Source organism: Plasmodium knowlesi, assembly GCF_000006355.2.
Source record: "Plasmodium knowlesi strain H genome assembly, chromosome: 3".
Taxonomy (NCBI): domain Eukaryota; phylum Apicomplexa; class Aconoidasida; order Haemosporida; family Plasmodiidae; genus Plasmodium; species Plasmodium knowlesi.
Window position 1 is genome coordinate 738373 of NC_011904.2, and position 22231 is coordinate 760603.

General features: G+C 44.1%; 8 protein-coding genes across 8 annotated transcripts; 5 read left to right on the plus strand and 3 right to left on the minus strand.

The window, feature by feature from the left end:
• Positions 1 to 3: 3 nt before the first annotated feature.
• PKNH_0315300 (conserved Plasmodium protein, unknown function) lies at positions 4 to 8256 on the plus strand (the record flags this gene model as incomplete). The annotated part of the gene is made up of 1 exon (XM_002261083.1): positions 4 to 8256. The coding sequence occupies one exon, from the start codon at positions 4 to 6 to the stop codon at positions 8254 to 8256; it is 8253 nt and encodes a 2750-aa protein (XP_002261119.1).
• A 415-nt stretch (positions 8257 to 8671) lies between these two features.
• Positions 8672 to 9522, plus strand: PKNH_0315400 (exosome complex component CSL4, putative; the record flags this gene model as incomplete). Its single annotated transcript, XM_002261084.1, has 2 exons — positions 8672 to 9140; positions 9422 to 9522. The coding sequence occupies 2 exons, from the start codon at positions 8672 to 8674 to the stop codon at positions 9520 to 9522; spliced, it is 570 nt and encodes a 189-aa protein (XP_002261120.1).
• Positions 9523 to 9657: 135 nt separating this feature from the next.
• Positions 9658 to 10629, minus strand: PKNH_0315500 (pre-rRNA-processing protein ESF2, putative; the record flags this gene model as incomplete). The annotated part of the gene is made up of 1 exon (XM_002261085.1): positions 9658 to 10629. One exon carries the CDS (start codon positions 10627 to 10629, stop codon positions 9658 to 9660), a length of 972 nt encoding a protein of 323 aa, XP_002261121.1.
• A 515-nt stretch (positions 10630 to 11144) lies between these two features.
• On the plus strand, positions 11145 to 11624 carry PKNH_0315600 (uncharacterized protein; the record flags this gene model as incomplete). The annotated part of the gene is made up of 2 exons (XM_002261086.1): positions 11145 to 11375; positions 11493 to 11624. The coding sequence occupies 2 exons, from the start codon at positions 11145 to 11147 to the stop codon at positions 11622 to 11624; spliced, it is 363 nt and encodes a 120-aa protein (XP_002261122.1).
• Positions 11625 to 12075: 451 nt separating this feature from the next.
• On the minus strand, positions 12076 to 12596 carry PKNH_0315700 (conserved Plasmodium protein, unknown function; the record flags this gene model as incomplete). Its single annotated transcript, XM_002261087.1, has 2 exons — positions 12076 to 12337; positions 12511 to 12596. 2 exons carry the CDS (start codon positions 12594 to 12596, stop codon positions 12076 to 12078), a joined length of 348 nt encoding a protein of 115 aa, XP_002261123.1.
• A 1871-nt stretch (positions 12597 to 14467) lies between these two features.
• On the plus strand, positions 14468 to 16447 carry PKNH_0315800 (apoptosis-inducing factor, putative; the record flags this gene model as incomplete). Its single annotated transcript, XM_002261088.1, has 1 exon — positions 14468 to 16447. The coding sequence occupies one exon, from the start codon at positions 14468 to 14470 to the stop codon at positions 16445 to 16447; it is 1980 nt and encodes a 659-aa protein (XP_002261124.1).
• A 640-nt stretch (positions 16448 to 17087) lies between these two features.
• On the plus strand, positions 17088 to 18623 carry PKNH_0315900 (conserved Plasmodium protein, unknown function; the record flags this gene model as incomplete). Its single annotated transcript, XM_039113833.1, has 6 exons — positions 17088 to 17145; positions 17324 to 17395; positions 17609 to 17682; positions 18105 to 18205; positions 18325 to 18381; positions 18581 to 18623. 6 exons carry the CDS (start codon positions 17088 to 17090, stop codon positions 18621 to 18623), a joined length of 405 nt encoding a protein of 134 aa, XP_038969445.1.
• Positions 18624 to 19049: 426 nt separating this feature from the next.
• PKNH_0316000 (uncharacterized protein) lies at positions 19050 to 20646 on the minus strand (the record flags this gene model as incomplete). Its single annotated transcript, XM_002261090.1, has 7 exons — positions 19050 to 19157; positions 19325 to 19485; positions 19659 to 19708; positions 19858 to 19974; positions 20076 to 20196; positions 20294 to 20384; positions 20590 to 20646. 7 exons carry the CDS (start codon positions 20644 to 20646, stop codon positions 19050 to 19052), a joined length of 705 nt encoding a protein of 234 aa, XP_002261126.1.
• Positions 20647 to 22231: the final 1585 nt, after the last annotated feature.

A 22231-nucleotide genomic window follows, 5' to 3' on the forward strand; every position in this document is an offset into this window, starting at 1 on the left:
CCGATGAACCAGGCGAACCACGTGAATCTGGGAGATTATGGAAAGGCCAAGGTGTACCTGTGGAAGACGGACCGAACGAGCGAGGAGTTGTTCCAAGAAATCTCCAGCAAAGTGAGGAACCTATATGGACACATAAATTACGACGACCTGTTTCATCACCTGCATGGGTACATTAACCACATCAACGAGAGCGACAATGAGTTGTTCTTGCGCACAGAGCTTCCCCTACGTGAGTCATCAAACAATAAGGACGGAGACATAGATCACGAGGATGAATCATTTTTCGATATTTTCAAAAATGCCAGTTATGTTCGCAGAAATGGGAGTCTCTCCATCAGTTATATCGACTTGGTTGATAAGGCCATGCGTGTGGACAGAGTTAACTTTTTCTCCAACGTATTTATATCGATTGGTGTCCACGAGCTACGCGATGGGGGAGTAGCATCATCGGGGGGAGTAGCACCATCGGGGGGAGTAGCACCATCGGGGGGGGTACCAACTTCTCCCTCATGCAGTGCTACTCCGTCCACATCTTCTCCTGATGACAGGGCGGAACTGCACCGCATGAGGGAGAAGTTGGTGCACCTCATTAACACCTACAATAATATTTTTTTTCGAAATAGCTGCGTCTTCGTACAACGGGTTCTAGTCATCCCCACTTCTGACAAGTACGACGAATATATTATGTCTGAGATTATGAAAATAAATGAGAGTTTCCTTTACGGGAATGGACCTGGAGGAGGCAATGTTGGAGGCGATGTATGTATTGGTGGTAGCGATGTATGTCTTGGTGGTGGAGATGGGTACGGCAAAATTCCCCCACAGGTAGCCTCCTCAAAAGGCGTAGTTACAGATCTGCAAGAAGAAGAAAAAAAAAAAAAAAAACCATACGATTACATGAAGCAGGGGAATTTTTCTCGATTGAAAAATTCACCATACTATTTAGATGATAAACAGAGGAACCTCACAGGTGGGAAGTTCGTTGGACGCGCAGTAACATCAGAGAATGTAGTTCCACATATTCGTATGCGACAGAAGGGAGAGGAAGACAATGTAGCTCTTTGCAGTCGTAAGGGAATAGCTTCACACAACGGGGTTTCACCGATAGGCACCACGTCAGGAGTGACATCTGCTGAGGCTTTGGTAGTTCCTGCCTCGGGCGGTTTATCCGGCGTAGTGTCCTGCACAGAGGAAGGGGCGGGTGGGGTGCGTAGTAGCAGTGGGAAAAGCTACAAAGGAAAGAAAAAGTATTCCACCAATTTTTTAAGCATTTTCCAAAAAGCGTCTGCGAAGGAGTACAAGTCGGTGAATGTTCATTCATCGAGTGAAGAGGATGTGTCCTCGGATGAGGGAGTTTTCGATAGTTGGATCTGGGGTAGTGGTACGGGAGGTGGTGAAAACCGCGGGGGAGGAAATAAAAATACACATGTCAGCCCTACGGAAGGTGCACCTAACTCACATGTAGGTGAGAATGACGAAGATAAGATGACTGTCCATGGAGAGAAGACAACTCTACAAAGAACGAAAACAATGATACATGGAGGGAAGGCTACAACACAGGAACCCATTTCTTTCATTTGCAAGAATTATCGGAACTTTCGTATAATTGTCTTCCTACCTTCAGTGAAAAAACACTTTAATATCCAATACAACAAATTTTTTCAGGCAGTTCTCTTGAACGCCTTTTATATTTTTGCACTTTCTTTACATAGCATGATGACTAAAGAGAGTGTAAGGAAGTACATGGAGGATATTATGGAAAATGCTGATTGTGAATCCATTCGGACAACCAAGGTGGGTAGTGAAAGCGTGCTGGATCGACGGAGACGCAGGTATCTGGAGGAGGGGTTCCCAGATACCTGCAGAACGTTTGGGAAGGCTCAGAAGGGGGAGAAATGGGAGGGTCAAGGAGAGAGAGGTATGACTGCCGCGGATGGAACCGATGTTCCTGGTGCCTTGCGCCTGAAGAAGAGCCTAAGTAACAGAGATCTCGTCGGCAAGGCCAATATGATCAGGCGCAAAAACAGTTGTGATAATAATATCTACGTAAATATAAAGAGATATTACAACGATGTTAAATGGAGCATCCTGAGTAAGACTAGTCAGATGACGACGAAGGGGGGAGGCGAAGGGTTCGTGTATGAGAGAGCCCCCCGATTGTCCAAGTGTAGTGCGTACGAGGAAGGCAGACTCCAGGGGCAGAACTCACACGGTGTGGACGCAGGGGGTGTGGACGCAGGGGGTGTGGATGCAGGGGGTGTGGATGCAGGTGGTGTGGATGCAGGTGGTGTGGATGCAGGTGGTGTGGATGCAGGTGGTGTGGATGCAGGTGGTGTGGACGCAGGCGGTGTGGATGCAGGTGGTGTTGAATCTCGCTTGGATGGAGTGGCGACAGAGTTGGTTGATCATCTAGCTGTGGAAGAAGAGACAGATGTGAATCACGGAGAGGGACGGGATGCGGATCCCATCGGAGAGGAAGTGGTATCTTTGCAAAGCGTTCAAGGGAGTGGAGGAGATTCGCCCATTCGTCGTTCCGATGGGGGTGGTCAAGAAGAGGAATACGCAGAGAAGTATCACGATGTTGAGAAGTATCACGATGATGAGAATGATGACGATGAAATGGAAGGAGGAAATGACGACGAAGAAGATGATGATGAAGACGAATACAATGATGAGGAAAGCGACCAATGCAATGACTACTGTAGTGATGAGGCGAAAGAAGGAAGGGAAGAGGACCGCATATTCCCGGGTAGGGGACAAGACCCCCCACGAGGAGCATCCAGGAAGAGGTCCAAAGGGAGCGACAAAGCAGAGGTAGAAAAAAACAAACAATATGAGATGAAAAAAAAAGAAGGAGATGTGTTTCTACTTCTGGGAAGCCCACTAGATTCCATGGAAACATACCTCGAGTGTTACGAAATGATAAAAGAGATGGGTGATAAGGATCACATGTCTGATGGAAATATTACCTTCTGTATTGTCTTAAGCATGTACCTTTATGTTACACAAAATTGGGGGCACTTCTGTAGATTAAACAATAATGAAAAGTATATCTTCCGTTTTGCAGAGGTCGTTGAGAATATGATCCTTCAGACATATGAAAAGTTATTTCCAAATAAATACACGAACTATGCGAATTTTTTTTTCGATGCTTCTTCGTACAGTGGGTCCATGAAGGAAAGATCCTACCATCCTTATCAAAGCTCTTCTCATTTTTCTCTGTACAGTTTGGAGCAGACAAGTGACTCTCCATCGTCGGGGGTGGTTAAAAATATAAACTCCTTCATTAACGTTCTGAATGATTACGACAGGGGGGAAGATGAGGGGGAAGAGTATTATTCCGGGGATGAGTCCAGTGAGAAAGAATTCTTCTTTTTCAATGTAAGTATCAAAGGACACAACACGTTGATTTATTTGATTGGGTTTATGGAGCACAAGTTAGGTGAAGCTTTATCTGACATGCGAAATGCTTTTGTAGTTTCCCCTGGTGAGGAGTCCGATTGCACTACCTCTTTACTACCTGCACAGGAACTCTTCGCAGATTGCCTTCTATGCTACCTCAAGTACCTTCTAGCCGTTAAAAAGAAGAGGCATATTTTTACAACCATGAGAAAGTACTCTTGCTTCACTGAGCGCTTCAGTCACCATCTCTATGTTCGATTTTATATTGAGCTTGCCAACATTTATCAACACATCGGAGCCAACCGCAAGTTTGCCTTCACCATTTATCTCCTGTGCACTCGCTTCTTTGAACAAAGGAAGTTCTACCTGACGTATGTCTTTTTGAATAGTCTCCTTCCATTTTATGGTCTCCCCTGTGTGCAGGTGGATTTTGACTGGGGCGGAACGGAGGGGGCAGTATCAGGGATGGGGGTAATAACGGGATCAATCGGATCAACGGGATCAATTGGATCATCGGGTAAAGAGGGACGGAGTGAACACCCCAACGAGTTGCTAAATAGAGCCTTCGCAAGAAGAAGATGCAATGTGAATTTCCCAATGCGGTGGTTGAAGAAAGCGAATGAGGTACGCCTTTGGGAGGCTCCCACGGGGGAGGGTAACGGTCATCTAAGGGGAGTGCCAAGTGTACCTCGGGAAGAGAATCATCAGAAGAAGCCGAACGAAGGAAACCACACAGTGTTACCACCAGGAGGAGACACAGCAGAGGTACATGGAGGAGTTCATAACGAAGAGAACAATAAGGGGGGGGTTGTCTTATCGGCCCAGAACGATCAACACAGACATATTCTCTTTAGAAGTGTGTTGGATGCGTTCAGCAGTTACAATCTTAAACGTTTGTTATCGTTCTGCTCGAGGGAAATTAGCATACGTAGTTTCTTCTGCCTGAACAAACATGGAGAGAAGGTACAAATGTATAAAAAGAATAGAAAAAAACAAAACGGAAAATTGCAACATGGGATACTGGCATTACTTAGTGAAGTTCTTTCACGACTTAACTTACTAAATGAATCCATCGTTTGTAATTTTCTGCTACTTTTTTTTTTGGCAAAAGTATTAAGGAAAGATGTACAGAGGTTAATTCTGTGTAACATATATGAAACCCTTAGGAAGAGTGATAGACACATTTTCTCCCCCCCTTTTGTTACTCTGGTAATGGATAAGAGGGAGAAGAGGAGGAGTAGATCATACTTGAAGAGGCTGAGTCGAGGGGGGGATGTATGCTTTGGCGGGGGAGTGAAGGCGCACCAAGGGGGGTGTACTTGTGGCAATCTTTCGTGGGACAGTTCCTCTTCCGGGAGCTCTTCACCTGAGGAAGACTCATCCGACAGCGACGTCGAGGAGAGGAGCTACGAGGGTGGAGATGGAATTTTTGGAGGTGTAGGAGAGGGCCACGACACGGCGAGGGAGACCCACAGATCGGGGTTACCGAAAAAGGCGGCGAAAGAGGATAAGGGTAAAAAGAAAAATAGCATGAGAGGGAAAAATAAACCAGGACGGAGAAAGCCGATTCACTTCTTGTGTGGAATGACAGAAGGGAGATGCGCACCCTCCCCAGTGTTACTGAACATTGAATACATTAATGAGGCAAGAAAGAGTGAAAAGTTTTATAAGAAAGTGAGTTTTGCTGAGTCAGAAAATAAAGGAAAGGAAGAACATGGTGATGAAGAAAGAGATGTTTTCAAATACAATCCCTTTAACGAAGTGGAGAGGAACACTAAGATACATAACATTTGTGAGCTCAACAGTATTAACCAGGTGGAGGTAACTCTAAAAAATACACTATCGACAAATTTAGTTCTAAACAGTGTAAGACTCATCACCTCTGGAGTTCCTGTAGAAACGTACGCATCCAATGTTGTGTTTCTAATATCTAGAAAGAAGAACCACACAACAAAGGTTCGCCTCTCTTTCAGGGCAAAAGAAACGGGCCTCGTATTTCTCCTTGGAGTGTCTTACTGTATCAGCTACCTCCACTTTGATCAGTACCTTTTGTACGACACGTCCATTCTGAGGAAGTGCTTCATGGGTGAATCTCTCATTTCTCCACTTCCACAGGGAGAAAATCAGTCCAGTAGTAAAAATTGTTCTCAGAAAAATTATGAACATGTTCAGGTGAAAATGGCCGAAAAGGGTGAAAATGAAAACAGTAAAGAATCCTGTACCATTGGAGGGATAGGAAATTATGGGAAGAATACCAAGGTGGAGGAAGAATCCATTCGTTCCCATCACAATATTTGTAGTAGGAGAACAGACAGAGGTGCACTGCTAAGCTACGCACTGAAAATGTCCAACACATGCTCCGTTTTTGTTATTCGGAATTATTTTTGCGTCAAGTCCGAAATCAAGCTTTTTAACTTTAGTAGGTACGTGAATGTCCAGTCAATGTTGCATGATGAGTCGCACCTGGAGATGTTCTGCACTCCTTCCTCGGTGCAATTGCAGGGTACGCAGCGAGAGGGATCCTGGTGGGAAGCAGCAGGGGAGGTTTCTAGCGAAGTAATTAATGGAGAGGAAAAAAGGGAAATCCTGAAACGAAGCTCCTCTCAAAGTGGCTACACATCCAAACGGGAGAAGAACGATCTCACCTCGAAGGACAATACCAAGTTGGCGAGTAAACTGAACGGAGCCATAGGAGGGGCAACACATACTAGTGATATTCTGTCCATTGGAGGAGCAACTCCTAAGTTATCCTCCTTGTCTGTGTCCTCTTCGTCTGCATCCTCATCGTCTGCCTCTTCATCGTCTGCCTCCTCATCGTCTGTGTCGTCCCCGGAGTCGAGTCGAGAAGAACGCCACTCATTTGCACGGTTAGGACTCTGTTCATCGAGCAAGTCGTCTGACATGGCCTCCTGCACGGAGAAGACATACCCCTCAAGCGATGAGGAGAAGACCAACCATGGAAACAGTAACCACGTGGACGAAACGTATGACAATCAGTACTTCTCTATTGACGCAAGACACACAGAGTTGCTTGAAGGAGAAACAAAATTCTTGTGTCTTATTCTGGAGAACAGGAGTTCTGACGTGGACATAAACTACCTGAACGTGCAGGTAAAATATAAGCATAAAATATTGGGAGATTTTTTTTTAAAGTTTTTTTTTAATAAGGCATTTCAAATGAAGCGTAACTGTGGAAATGAGGAAAAGGAAAATGTCATTCATATCGGAGAAAGAGGACCATTAACAGTTCTAAGGGATCACTGCTTGTATATCCCCATTAGGTGTATAGGCTCAATTTTAATTAACGAGTGTGACGTACGTGTGGTCTATTCGAGCGAAAAAAGCAATCCCTACTATGGAGTGCAGAAAATTAAGCTCCGTATTAATGTCATTAGAAACGTATCCGTTGATCAACTGTTCTGCTTTCCCTATGTCAGTTTTAATGTCGTAGATGTGTTAGAGGAAATGGTAAACTCAGATTTATACAGCGCGAGTGTTATTAATGCTTTGAGTCGAGTTATGATGACTAGGGGGAGAGATGATGTAGACGATGGGGTGGACGGGAGTACGACCATCCATGTGGGTAACCTCAGGGGGAGGAAGCTGAAGTGTACAGAAATCAGCATGGAGAACTACTTCGAGGGCGGTACAGAGAGGGGTGTAGATGGGAATATAGGGGGAATATCGCTGGAGAAGACACCCCAGCTTGGTGGGGTACCTCCACTTCGTAAACGATTCGCTCCGAGGAAGGACCTCACCATTTGCACGGATAACAAGTACATGTTCATAGAATTGTTCATCAGAAATTTCAGCGGGTACGTGAACTATTGCTCGGCGAAGAATGTGGGTAGGAGGCGGCCCACGTGCGTGGTCGATACAGATGACAAACCGAGTAAATGGGTTCTGTGGGTTCAGAGAATCAAGCGAAAGAAGAACCTCTCATTCGCTAGCCCAGAAGATGCAGTCAAATATTTTTTATTGTACATAGATATCCACGTGTACCTCTCCTTCGACCGACACAAGAAGTCCGGACTTCTCAGTCTCTACAGCTCCTACCTTAACAATGTCTACATTTATGGGAATAAAATAGGATACTTCTTTCTAAATTTAGAGAGAGAGGAATTAACTTCACGGGAGGGACGCACACATGAACACAGCGCGTTTTCTGTGACGAATGGGTCCATCGGCCAGGTGAAGCGGCATGGGAAAACGGTGCCCAAGCGGGAAACCCTGTTTTGCGCATACGCGGAAATGGAGGAATTAAGAGAGGCGGAAAAGATGGATCAGACAGAAGATGTGCGGGGAGAGTATAAAGTGCCAGAGACTCCCCGTGTGAAGAACCCCCTCTTTGAAACGAACTTCACAAACGATATATTCTACCCACAAGTAGTGTTGACTCCCAAGTTCTACAATTGCAAAAAAAAAAGTAGCGTGATCATCCCTAAATGTTCCAAAGCGTTGAACTTCAAACATATAAGCGAAATCGGAATTAGGAAAAATTATTTTGAGTCGTCCGTTGGAGAGTTTTTCGTGATAAAAATATTTTTGAAGAACTTATGTACCCTGAATCTTGGCAGCTACACCCTGCTTCTTTATCCCTCCAACTTTAGCTGTATAAAGCTTATTGGGAGTTTGAGTAGCAGTGGGTCTCTTGGCCAAGCGTGGGAAGCAGACAACGGTATGCCCAAAGGAAGAAAGAAGCCAAAACGAATGAAAAAAAAAACACACCTTCTGCACTCCCTCAACGTGTACTCCCTATTTCCGGGAAAAGTTTTATTTTACGTCGCTGTGTACTTCCATGCATACCACGCTTTGCTTTTCCACCACGAGCCGATTCTCGTGACGATCGTTTAGGAGTTGCTATATCAACAGGCTACGTACATATAGGTAATGCTTCTCCCCCACGGGGAAGGTGGGAATTTTTTTTTTTTTTTTTTTTTTTTTTTATGAACAGGGGTCAGGCAAATTTAGCAGAAAAAAAAAATAGCTATTTTTTTTTCCTTTTTTTTTTTTTTTTTTTTTTTTTTTTTACCTGACCTGTTCATAAAAAGAGCAACATATAATGTAGCACATATTTCTTTTTTTTTTTTACAAACCGAACAAATTTGAATATCCTTGGGCGGCTCGTAAAACTTACGGTGAGCTGCGCAAGTGGACGAGTCATTCGGCGCGTTGGCAAAAAGGGGGAGGCAACATTTAGCAATAAGGAGGAAACAGAAAACGAAGTGTTAGGGTGGCAATCGCCAATTTGCATTATCGTCCCGCCCGGATGGACTCCATCGTCCTACCGGGGGAAGCCCTCGGGAGCTCTGACGTGTATGTCAGCGGCGAAAATACGTACACCCTGCAGAAGGAGGTGAGGTCTGCCATCCTGGGGAGAAGAGAGCTGGTGACGGATAGTGATGGAAAGCAAATCATTAGCGTAGCCAACACGAACGATTTCATCCCCCTCCCGCAAGTAGGAGACTTGGTGACTTGCAAAGTATATCGAGTAACCTTCAATGTAATATATTGCAACATCATTTTGCTAAACAATAGACCAATAAAAAATTCATTCAGAGCATTCATTAACAAGAGCGACATCCATGTGTACGATGGAGAACTGGGGGATAACTTTGAATGCTTTAAACAGGGAGATATAATCAGGGCGAAGGTTCTTTCGGTAGGGCAGCATGGATCATACAAACTGTCCACCGTGGGGTCTGACTTGGGAGTCATTTTGGCGCTCAGCGAAAAGGGTGAGCAAGAAAAAGGGGAAATAAAAAAAAAAAAAAAAACTAAACAAAAGAAAAAACGAACGAACGAACAACAAACAAACAATGGCGCCTCTGTACAATTACAGAGATAGTGGCCATTCGGCAGGTGCCCACTTCTGCGCAACGAGAAGGGCAGAGTAACAACCCTCTGACATAGGCTCGGGTAGAGGCCTAGTTAATCCGATGAGTCTATCGTATTTAATCGTCTACCCCACTCTCCTTCATGTGAACTTCCTTTTTTTTTCTCTTTGTCAACCACGCAGGTCAAATTATGAAGCCTGTGGCCTGGAACCTGATGGTCAACTTGAGCGACATGAGCTTCGAGAAGAGGAAGGTCTCCAGGGAATTTTCCGTCCCGCTGTGAGGGGAGTGCCGAAATAAAATTTGTAGCGGAAGGGGGTTGCCTTGAAATGAAGTTTCCACAGGGTTCATTTGCATTGGTGTGAAGTTTCTACAGGGTGGGTACTTGGCCACACTTCCCCCACCGCACCCTCCATTTCTACATAAGGAGTTTCAGGAGATCCGCAGAAACGGCGTTGTTGTTTCGAGGTAAGGAGGGTGGCTCTCCGAGGGGAACTTCGACGGGGGCTTCTCCTGTCACCTCATCTTTCTCCTTGCCTTTCTTCACTGTGACAAACCGGAGTGGGCAATGTGGCTTCTTCACATGAGAGCCTTTTTTTTTCCTGTTCTGTGATCGGTCCTCTTTTTGGATGCCTCCTCTTCCTCCTTTTTGAACGTTTTCCTTGGGGTGGCGACTCTTCCCTTCAGTGGATCCCACCCCACCCATAACCTTCCCATGAGTGGATCCCCCATTTTTTTCTACATAGGCCTCATATCCTTTGTACATATCTTTCAAAGCATGGGTGAATTTTTCCTTCCTGGACATCCTTCGATAGAGGGAAGACGACATGATGTCGCTCCAAACGAAGTTGTCCTTTATCAATTTTAAGTGCCAAAAGTACTCTCTCACCATATTCTTTCTTTTTTTTCCTCCAATTAGTTGATTGTTTAAAGTACGAACGGCCTTCATGGCGTCCTTTTTGTTGATAAATTCTATGTACCCATCTTGATATTTGATCATTTTTTTTTTTTTTTTTTTTTTTTTTTCTCCCTCCAAATTTGTTCCATCCTTCTTCTTTATGTGGGAAGAGAGGAAACCTTTCCCTTCTTCTTCTCCTTCATCCTTCAATTGGTTTAAATGTATTTTGCTAATCGGCCCGTAGTGACTGAATATTTCTCGTAGCCGGGATGCTGTTAACCCTATTGCTACATCCGCCAGGTAAACAATGCCCTTTTTGGATTCCTCTTTCCTGGCGTGCTTCCATAGGTTGTCGTTGAATTGGAATCGTTCGTCCGTTGGAGGGTTGTCGTCCTCAGGATGATTTTCTTCCCCAGGATGATTTTCTTCCCCAGGGTTGCCTTCCAACATGGGAAGTTGCTTTTCCTCTGCTTTCTCACTATCTTGGTCCATTTTTCCGGTTGAAAAAAGAAAAAAAAGAAAAAAGAAAAAAAAAAAAAAGGGGGAGTATCCAAGTCTGTAATAACCTTGAATGTTGGAGCTTCCTTTTCCCTCTCTACCGATTTTAAATTGGGGAGTTGCTTTTCCCCGGCGTCAAATCTGAAGCAACTTGTTCGTCGTGCGCTTCCTCTCTAAATTGGTGAAAAGAAAAATGAAGATACTTTTTCGCTACTCGCGCGGGGGAATGGGAACGCCGCCCATGCGCTATTGTATAAGTTTTTTTTTTTTTTTTTTTTTTTTTTTTTTTTTTTTTCGCCTCGGAAACGCCGGGCAAAAATCGCACGATGAAGATTCATTTATCGCGCCCATTTCCACACCCTGTTTTAAACTGTGCTAAAGAAACTCCCGCGCGCAATCCTGCCAACGGCTACTTTCGTAATAACCTGCAAAAGAGTAAGTCCTACTACGTGCCGCACCCCTCTGGACCACATAGGTGACCTCCGTTGGACCAATCTTCACTGAAAAAAATGGAGAGCACGCAATATTATAGCCGCTTGGTTGAGCTGAACATGCTAGCCGAAAGTATCTTCTGCAATAACAGGCAGTTAATCCTCATCGATAACAACCTGAATGGGGTCAGAGCTACGAAGGGGGGATATCGGCGAAACGAAATCGAAAACAGAATCGGAAAACTGTGCACGTATAACAATTTGTTCATCACACTCAACAAGGCCCAGATAAATGAGCACCTGGACAGTGTAAGTGGGAGGAGCGGACCAACGCAACCACATCCAACACAACCAACACAACCAACACAACCAACACAACCAACACAACCTACTACCACCACAACCCATCCAACCTATGCAACGCAGGTCGAGAAGGTCCTTACGGAACGGAGAGACAAAATAAGGGAAAAGAGGAAAGTGCTTATTAAGCAGTTGGTCAAGTTAAACCCCAGTGTAACGGAAATGCCTCTGGAGGAAGCCAAGTTCCTTCTTAGGTGAGAGTAAGAAGGGATAAACAGACAGCGCGACGAAGTAATAAACAGACAGCGCAACGAAGTAATAAACAGACAGCGCAACGAAGTAATAAACAGACAGTGTGACGAAGTGATAAACGAAGGATGCTTATTCTCGAGTCGGTCTGTCCACTTTAAGTCCTTGTAAAAAAAGGTCTTCCGATGTAATGTTATTTTATTTTATTTTTTTTAAGCCAAAAAATATAAAAAATCGGAAAAGGGGTGGGCCAGGACAATGTCGACTTGGTTGTGCCGTATTGAGGATGCAAAATAAGTGGTATCCTTTATTATTTTATTTATTTATTTTTTTTTTTTTTTTGGGGGGGGAGGCGTCTCCAGAGGAGAGTGTGCTTTCTCGGCCCCCACGTGGAAAACTTTTTTTTTTTTTTTTTTGTTTAACTTGCCTTGGTGGACATCACTCCGTTGTCACTCCGTTGTCACTCCGTTGTCACTGCTTTACAAACATCTTCGCTCCGTCTTTTCTCTTCCTTAAAGGCGCGCCTGTTTTCGGTAATCCAATTACAGGCCCCGCCCTCTTCGTAAAAAATCACCCTCTTGTCGGATAAGTTCTTTCGTGCACCATCACCCTTGGCACTCTGGTACTTCTGGTTTATTCTTTCCGTGGGGTACGCCTCCATGTAGAAGTCTCGCATTCGGTTGTAGCTTTGTATGTAGGCATCATCGTGTTGAATGTTGTACCTGCAAGGTGGTTTGAGGGAGGTATAGTTATTTTATTATTTTTTTTTTTTTTTTCCACTTAACAGAGAGTGTGTTACGGGGAGGGGGTAACATCAAAAGGAGACTGCACATAAATCACATGTTTATATGTAAACTACGATAAAATTAATAACGCGCGTGCAGGTTCCTGTTACCAGCCGGAGACGTGCACCTTCGGGTTGTAGCACCTGGATCGGTTGTAATCGGAGTATTCGCTCCTAGACATCTTATGGTTCGACATTTTGGTGCGAGCAATGTATGGGAAGGCATATATTAGCGTGCATGCGGATGGTCACGCGGAGGAGTACCTACTGCACGTGTGTATGTGCATAGGGGGTAACAACTAAAAGGAAGAGACCTTTTTATTGATATTTTGTCTTTGAGACATTAGTGTTGGTGTGTGGAACCTCTTAAATGAAACCTTTTGGTGAAAGACAAAATGTTTTTTTCTTCTTCTTTTTTTTTTTTTTTTTTGTTTTGTTCTTCAAGCGGTGCCCATGTTGAACTATATGTCCACCTACCTTCACAGCTACTATTGCAGATGGATATTTAACTATGTGTGCATTTTTTTTTTTTTTTTTTTTTTTTTTTTTTTGGCATGACCATGTTGCAGTAGCTAGCCAAGTCACCACCACAGTAAGGGGTATAAACATATATCTTTGTTTGCCCTTTTTTTGAAAAATTTCATACCCACTCTTTGTGATATTGTTGTGGGAAGTGAGCAGTCCCCCTGGCGAGCAAGTAGACATTTGTTTGAGGAATAATCTTTCGAGAACTGATCTACTAAACCTTCCCTATATTGGTATGCATTTTTTTTTTTTTTTTTTTTACCTGACCTGTTCATACATTTTGTGGCAATGTTTGCTATTTCTTCGTATTTTTTTTTTTTTTTATTTATTTTTTTTTTTTTTTTGTACACAGCTAGGTATGTGGCATAAGTAGCCAAACGAACGAAACACAACACAAATTTGAGCACACATAAAGTTGTCTCCCTCGTTAAGACCGCTGGAGGGGAGGGTAAAATAACCTAGATGGAACAGGCGCCCCCCGGAGTTGTTCATGATCCATTTGACGAGGGATAAACGTTGGATGGCAATGCAGTGACAATGTAGTGACAATGTATTGACAATGGGGTGGCAATTTTTTACCCCTTGCGTGGGAGGACCAAGGGGGTTGCACCTGAAGGGTGGAGGGGTTATGCCCAGCCCATTTGGGGACACTGAGCGACTATGTTGTCACCCCTGATTGTACACTTTTCAGCGTGGGTACACATACATATGTGCATACAGGGGCAGTGCAAGGTCTTTGTGTTTTCTCTGCTGGAGAACTTCACTTTAAGTTGCCCCCAACCATCCCCATCTTCGTTCTGCCTGAACATGTTAATAAAAAATAAGTAACAAATCGAATATGTAAAAAAAAAAAAAAAAAAAAAAATCAGTGAAGGTAGGGATTTTCCTGTAGGGTTACATGAGAGCCACTTCATGGGGCCGAATATGGCACATTCGCAAATGGGTTTTAAAAGATGAAAACATAAATGTGCACACATGCGGGAGCATCAGTGAGGGCTTCCCGAACCAACATGCATGCTGATATGCCCTGTTGAGGTGAGGGAAATAAAAAAAAAAAAAAAAAAAAAAAAAAATATGGCGAATTGTTGCCCATTTGAGAGATGCAACTGACGAGGACCCAATTTCTTTTCACGACATCGATCTGGGGACACTCACAACATGCACAGTGGAGCAACGCTTTAAAAGAAGAAAACGGAGAAAATAAAGCGAGCAGTCAAGGGAAAATAAAAACGTAATCAGAACGAAGCGACATATTTTTGCGGAGAAAAGGATATAGCCACCATATCCACAAAACGGAAATGCAGTTGCACTCGCACTTGCAATCGTCGTCGTGATTACGAGGCCCCAATTAGAAATCGCTTTAAAGGATTGGCCCACACAGTTATTTCTGACACTCTGTGTAGGCAATCTCCATATATACTTGCAGGTACCTCCAAGAGACCTAACAGAAGAGAAAAACGCTCATTGACGTGAAAACCTTCTTTTTCTTTTTTTGAGTACCTCTTTCTTTCCCCTCCCCTCGTCCCCTGCTGTTGCATCCGCGATGAGGAAGTTGAGCGTGATAAACGAGACTGTGAGTGGAGTATTCCACTTAGCGAAGGCAAACAAAAGAAAGCTATCATCATTAGTAATAAGTTCTTTGCCATCCGCCTTGGGAAATAAGCGCGGCGTGTGTTATGTGGCGAGCAGAAGGAACCTCGGAGAAAATCCCTTCCTCTGTAATGGAGGAAATAAAAGGGAATTTTCAAACAAATCAAGTGTCGTTTTAATGTTGGCCCTGTTTTGCGCACCAAGCTTATTATACGCGAAGAGGAATTACATGAACGGAGGAGGCCATTTAACAACCAGTTGTGAAGGACTCAAAAAAGTACACTTAGGAAGAAAAGACGAACTGAAAAATGGAGAAATGAAGGAAATAAAAGTTCATGGAGAGAAGGACACCGTTTTGTTGGTACACGTGGATGGTAAGTATTATTGTTTGGGTCCAAAATGTCCACATTATAGTGCGCCATTGAAGACTGGAGTGTTAACGAAGGATTATGTGACATGTCCATGGCACGATGCCAAGTTCGATTTGAAAACGGGAGAGTGTATCAACGGTCCTTCCTTTGATGACATCCCAAGGTATGAGGTAGCTGTAGAGGGAAATGATATTTATGCTTACTTACCGGAGAAGATGGAAATTTTTCAGAAAAAAAAAATATGCCCATGTTCAGGCAAATGTGAGAATAAGACGATATTGATAGTGGGTGGAGGAGCGGCAACGATGGGGGCATTGGAAACGTTTTTGAAGATGGGTTACTCGGGCAAGTTAGTTATATGTAGTAAGGATTCCTACAAACCGTATGACCGCCCTACGCTCTCGAAGAGTATTTCTAAGTACGACTCAGCGGATGAGTTATACGAGGGGATAAAACTGAAGGAGGATGAGTACTACCAGAGAGACAACATCAGTTATCTGCACAACGTATCCGTGGAGAAGGTGGACGTGGAGGGGAAGAAGGCGCACCTAAGCAATGGGGAGGTGATTCGGTTCGACAAATTGTTGGTAACGACGGGAGTACGCCCCTCCCCATCACCCTTGGGTGAAGGGCGCGGCAGTGGCGTTGGCATAGAGGCGGAGAACCTGATGACATTGCAGAGCCTAGAAGATCACGTGAAGATAGCCTCGTACGCAAAGGAAGGGAGTAAGTGCGCTATCATTGGTTCTTCCTTCATCGGGTGCGAATTGTCATCTGCCTTGAAAAAAAAAAATGTGAGCATAACAATGATATCCAAGGACGCCATGCCATTTTACTCCACCTTTGGTAAAAAAATAGGATCAGTTGTGTTGGACATTTTAAAGGATCAGAAGGTTACGTTTTATGGAGGGGTTCACCCAACAGAATACATCATCGACGGAGGAGGGTTCTTAAAGAGAGTGAAGTCTATTCATGGGGTCAGGTTGAGCAATGGAGATGTGATAAAGTGTGATTATGTGGTGGAGGCGTTGGGTTGTTTGCCTAATTCCGATTTTCTCCAGGACAAATTTAAAAATGAGAGAAAGGAAGTTGTTGTAGATAAATATTTTCAAGTCAAAGGTTCCCCTGACATTTATGCAGCAGGGGATGTATGTTCCTTTCCGTACTTTGTTACAGGGGATATGATAAATGTGTGTCATTGGAATGTGGCAATACAGCAAGGGAGAATTGCCGCACATAACATGCTTAGTGATGACAAGAAGGAGTTTACTTTTATTCCCTTCTTCAATACAAATATCTTCGGAAATAATTTTCGCTACTCTGGGTTCGTGAAGAAAGCTGACAAGATTATATGCGAGGGGGATTTGGGTAAACGGAACTTCGTGGCATACTTTGTGAAGAATGATAAGGTGGCATCCATCCTCACTTTGGGTAATGCCAAGATGGCTGCACTGAATGAGTGCCTCTCGAAGGGCAAGGTTCCCATGGTGTATGAGTTGGAGGGTGGTCTCCAGAACAGTGATAGCATGATCGCGTCGATGCGTGGAAGTACCTTCAGTTAAGTGCTCCGTCGTGATACACTACACGCGATGAACTGCTTTGTGATACAGCATATGTGTTCCGCCTTGTGATACACGATATGTGTTCCGCCTTGTGGATCTCCTTGGCGGGCGGCCCGCCCTGGGTGCCCACTTTTGTTCCACCCCGTTTTGCTCTTATTTATTTTCTTCATTTTATTTTATTATTTTATTTTTTTTTATTTTTTTTATTTTTTTTATTTTTTTTATTTTATTTTTTCGCCACTTGGTTTTGAGTACCAATTCGTCACCGCTCCGAGGTGTTACACGGTGAAGCGAATGTTCGGGGTATAAAACTTTTTTAAAAAAAAAAAAAAAAAAAAAAAAAAAAAGAGGAAAAGCCAATAGATCGTAGGGCCATATTATACTATGGCTTGCGCCCACGTGTGTGTCCCCACCTTTTGGTTTGACAATCCAAGTGTGGATAGAGTTCGCATACATGCGCTCTTATATTTAATTTCCCATGTGGGTCAAAGCATAAACGTAATGGCGTGCTGATGCGACAACCTGTTGAGGAAATCACTTACATGCACACAGCGCGCCTTGGGAGAATCCCCCTGGTAAAACCCCCCCCCCCCCCCTTCCTCCTATGGTCCTCATTCATCATCATAAAGGAAGAACCACAATGTCGTATGCACTTTGCCCAGTGTACCACGTAAATATTAATCAACCCCAGAAGGAAGGTATGCTTGACCATTTCTCTTCGAAGAAGAAGTACCTGGGGGGAGGGATCATTGAAGATCCATATTTTTGATTTACCTCCCCCACTAATGTATTATCTCCCCAGGAGTTAGTATACATAATATATATATATATATGTGCCTTTCCCTTTCCTGGGCCTTTCATTTGTCCATTCCGCAGATTTGCTTCGATTCGAAACGTCAGCGGTCGACAGTTATAAGCATTACAAGGAAATTGAGACACGCTCGCGGAGTAAGTTTTTCCAACGTGGAAGGGAGATGGAGTTGTTCATTCAACTGCGTGAACTGTTGCAAAGGATGATTGCAGCCCCCCACACACCCACACACACACACCGGAGAAGGTGTACCTCAACAGGGTGAAGTCACCAAGTGTGTAGTAAAATTTCCCCCTTATCATCCTTTTTTTTTCTTTTTTTTTTTTTTTTTTTTTTTTTTCGCTACCCAGTTCGCATCATTCTGGTGATCACGCTCATCTCTTTGTTGGCGTTCGTGACGTGGCAGTTCCGGGAGGACAGGACGGTAAGTTTGCACACCGAGTTGTGTTAACATGCCCCCGCTTGGCCGCATCACCACTCCACCACCAACCGACCACCACTCCACCACCAACCGACCACCACTCCACCACCAACCGACCACCACTCCACCACCAACCGACCACCACTCCACCACTCCACCACCAACCGACCACCACTCCACCACCAACCGACCACCACTCCACCACCAACCGACCACCACTCCACCACCAACCGACCACCACTCCACCACCAACCGACCACCACTCCACCACCAACCGACCACCACTCCACCACCAACCGACCACCACTCCACCACCAACCGACCACCACTCCACCACCAACCGACCACCACATCACCACAACAAGGATACGACAACACGACAACAATACCACCACGCCAACGTTTTGTTGCATCCCCCTCTGCAGGTAGTGGACACGATCAACAACATACCCCTGATGTCGTTTGTCTGTCTCTTTTTTTTCCTCATCATAAAGCATTACTACAAGAGCTTGTTCAAGTCGAAGGGGTACATAGGAGCTAAGTCGATGGAAAGGATGACACCGGCAATTGCTAAGGCGACGACGACCGCGACCGCCCTTTTCCTAATCATTACTAACGCCATTTCTCTTTTCCCCCCTCGTACAGTTATATGAAGAGTCTGAACAAGACGCTCAAGGGGTTTAATCTCTACCTAGACGACAAGTGAGTTTGTGTGTGACATGGTCATCGGAGGGAGGGGTCGCGCAAGGAGACCTCACCGACCATGCTCCCATCCCAATTATACACCCCATGTGCCTTCGTTCGTTCGTTTGTTTCTTTTTTCGTCTGTTCATTTGTTCGTTTGTTCGTTCGTTTGTTTGTTTGTTTAGTTTTTTTTTTTTCTCTCTTCCTCCACCTGTAGAAGCCTAAAGCTGTGTGTTATCGGTAGCTTCGCAAAAGAGTAGGGCCCCACTGTGGAGAGGCAAGACGGCCTAGTGGATCATCGAGAGGAGGCATCCTCCTGGTGAGGTTCCAGCGTACATGTAGACTCACCTCCCAAACAACATTTAACTTCTACAAAGAAGCACCCACGTATAGATGTACAATACCTTTCCACGTTGGAAGAAAATACATCCCCTCCGAAAGATGGTTTTGAATTTTTTACAGTACCATTAAAATTCTTTCTTTTCTTTTTTATTATTCTTTTTTTTTTTTTTAACAATTTCCATGGTAGAAAAAAAAAAAAAAAAAAAAAAATCTCAAAATGGTGTAACCACTTGATGAGGTAGTCGTTCGATAAAGTGGGAGAGGACAAATCCCTCCTTTCGTTGGTTGCGCCAAGCTATCCGTCGTCTCTCCACCTACTGTCTGTTCATGGACCCATGAACCGTTCATAAGTAGACATTCTTAATTTTCCTTATGTACTTGTGTGCGACATCTTCCCCCAGGGTGTTCACCACGCGCTCAAGGAAGTTGTATCGTTTCTTGTCTCGGAATTCCTGCAGTGGCGCGGTAAATCGGCATCATAAAAAAACGTCATAAAATAACGTGGTGCATCTATTCGGTGCATCTATTCGGTGCATCTATTCGGTGCACCTATTCGGTGCACCTATTCGGTGCACCTATTCGGTGCATCTGCTCGGTGCTCCTACGCAGTCGCACGCACCTGGCGGTACTCCAACACCAAGTCATTTATTTTGCCCATGGCTTCCTTCATCTTCTCCTTCTGTTGCTCCCGCCGGTACCACTCCTTCTTTCCTACGACCATGTTGTCGCAGAAGTGCTTCGTGCCAGTGTAGAAGTTCTTGTGCCACACCCAGGGGAGGTCTGTGATGTATGTGTGTGTTTGTGTATTGGTCGGTGAAAAGAAATGGAGCGAAGCTGGTGGCGATGCATCCTGACTGTAAAAGCTCGTTAGAATGGGTCATAAGTATATACTCGGAGAACATGAAAGAGCCAGTGGTTCTGAGCAGTTCCTCAGGGGAAGGGGAAGTGCTTACCGTGCATGTAGTACTGCTTCTCTATGTCAGCTCTGTACCGTCCAGAAAGTCTGCGAAAAAAAAAAGAAAAGAAAAGATCAAATCAGTACAATAGAACAAAACATATTTCACACCAGTTGCATAGTCATATTGTGTTTTGCTTCATCTGGCTCCGCTTCGCTTATTTTATTATTTTTTTTTTTCTCCTTCCGCTACTCACACTGGGGGGTGGAAATTTCCCAACTCATCCTTGGAGGGTAGAATCGCGAAGGGTACATCGTACGCCTTCCTGCTTCCTCTGACGTAACACTTGAGGGGGTCGAAGCGATCGGAATTTCTGCGAGGGGGGTGAGAAATAATTGGACGATGTCGTGGAAGAGTACACACTGGTGGATACGATGTTGTCGTGGCGATGTTGTCCGGGGCGAGTAGGTATACCTGGACTCCCAATTGTCCAGGCGGTACTTCTTATCTTTATTCAGCTTAACGTATGGGTTGAAGGTTGGCTTGAACCTTATTCGGTCGAAGCAATTATATCCGTAGGCTCTCCTCGGGGTTCCTGCGAGGTGGACACCGTGATTAGGCCATTAGACGAATGATCTAGTGTGCCCCAAGGCACAACTCTGTACGCGCACCGGAGCAGTGCCTTCACCTACCTGGACATTCGTCCATGTATCTTGGTTTCTTTTTAAACTTATCGAGGATGATGTAGCGAGACAGGTAAGGCACTTCCCGCAGCTTTCGGTCCTTTGGTCGAAAAAAAAATAAAATAAAATAAAATAAAATAAAATGAAACTATAATTGGCCAAATGTAGATGCATATATGTACGTATGCATGTATCCACCCCGAACCTGGGTATGCCCCTACGTGAGTATAGGACCACCTGTTGGAGAGTACCCCCCGCAAGGTGAATGTAAAAATGTGCGTATGTTCCATTTCTTCGTTACTTACTATGGCGGTGAAGTAGCCCCTTCTCTGCCCCCCCAATTGGGTACCTCTACCGATCATTTTTGGAAGTGGAAAGAAGAATAAGCGCCCATTGGTTGGGCGATGGGTGTGGTTTTCCGCACTCCTCCACCAGTTTGACAGGTGTGCGCGCGTAAAGATAAGATTTTTTTTTTTTTTTTTTTCTAGTTGCTAACCTCGTGGCAGATTCGTTTCAACTTGCCTTCAAGTTGTCAGAAATTCTGGACCAAACGAGCATGACACATGATGCTATCTCGCCTTGGTGGAGAAACCTTGAACCAAAAGCCATAATTGCCTGGGTGGCACCCAACCATTTTTACATGCCCGTATGCAGGGCCCTTGTCAAAAAAAAAAAAAAAAAAAAAAAAAAAAATCCACCAAAGGGAACCGACACGGGAACAAATATAAGAAGGATTTTTAAGAAGTTTTAATTTGGAGAAATTAAAAAAAGGTAGAGGCAGGCGATGGGAAAAAAAAGAAAAAAAAAAAAAAAAAAAAAAAAAGAAAAAGAAAAAGAAAAATGAACTCCGCAGAGGAACTCGCCAGGAAGGTAACCATAAAGTATCCTCATGACATGCCGAACGTATCGTGAACGCATCCGAACGGGATGGGTTACCTACGCGATGATTTAAAAACGCATCGGCGCGCTGCTCTCTGATGAAGGGAAAACTCACCGACAGATCAACGTTCCGCAAAATTTGGAACACTATCTGTATATATGTATATATGTATATATGTATATATGTATATATATGTATATATGTATATATGTATATATTTGTATGTTTCATTTTATTTCATTTTTTTTTTTTTTTCCCATACCATTGTATGAATATCCAAGCGTACTTGCCTGGCAACGTACATGAGAAAGTAGCCCCCAACGCATGTCGTATGTGGGTGACTTTTCCGTTGACGTTGACATGTGTTTTCATCCGCTATTTTTTCTCTTTTCCTAGTTTCTCTTTTTGTATTTCCTTTTTTCCTACACTTTTTTTTTGGGGGCGTAATTGGAGATATCCATCTATCGCCTGACCATGTTCATATTTTTTTTTTTTTTTTTTTTTTTTTTTTTCCAATTCCACCTTGATAGAGAGGAAGAGAAAAGTACATGGTGTTGTTTATCGTGAGGAACTGAGTTGTATGGAACCCTCTTAGAAAAGTTCTGTCACCACGGTTGCAATTCCTCGCTTCATCGGAAATGTCCTTCCGCTGCGTGTTCATGTCTTTTTTGTCTGCCGAAATGGTGCACATGTGATTTTATGGCACTTTGGCCCTTTGCTCCGTTCCTTGAAGATTCTTATTTTTCCGGCTTTTGCATTGTTCCAGTGATTGATGGGTCTTTTTTTTTTTTTTTTTTTTCTGAGGACAGACGCGAGGAGTGAACGTGCCTTGCTTGTTTATCCATGCGGTGAGGAAGGCACGGCTGTATGTAACTGCATCCCCTTTACGGAAGGGATACACCTACGTTGAATCGGATCACCTAGGCGAGACAAACTTCATTGTTGTTCCGTCACGTTCTCATAAAATAAGGGGGACGAAATCCCCAAAGGAATACTTTGGTTTTCCCCATTTTTTTTTTTGAAAGCGCATCGGAATAGTGGAGCCCAGATTGGTGTGGTCCATCTCA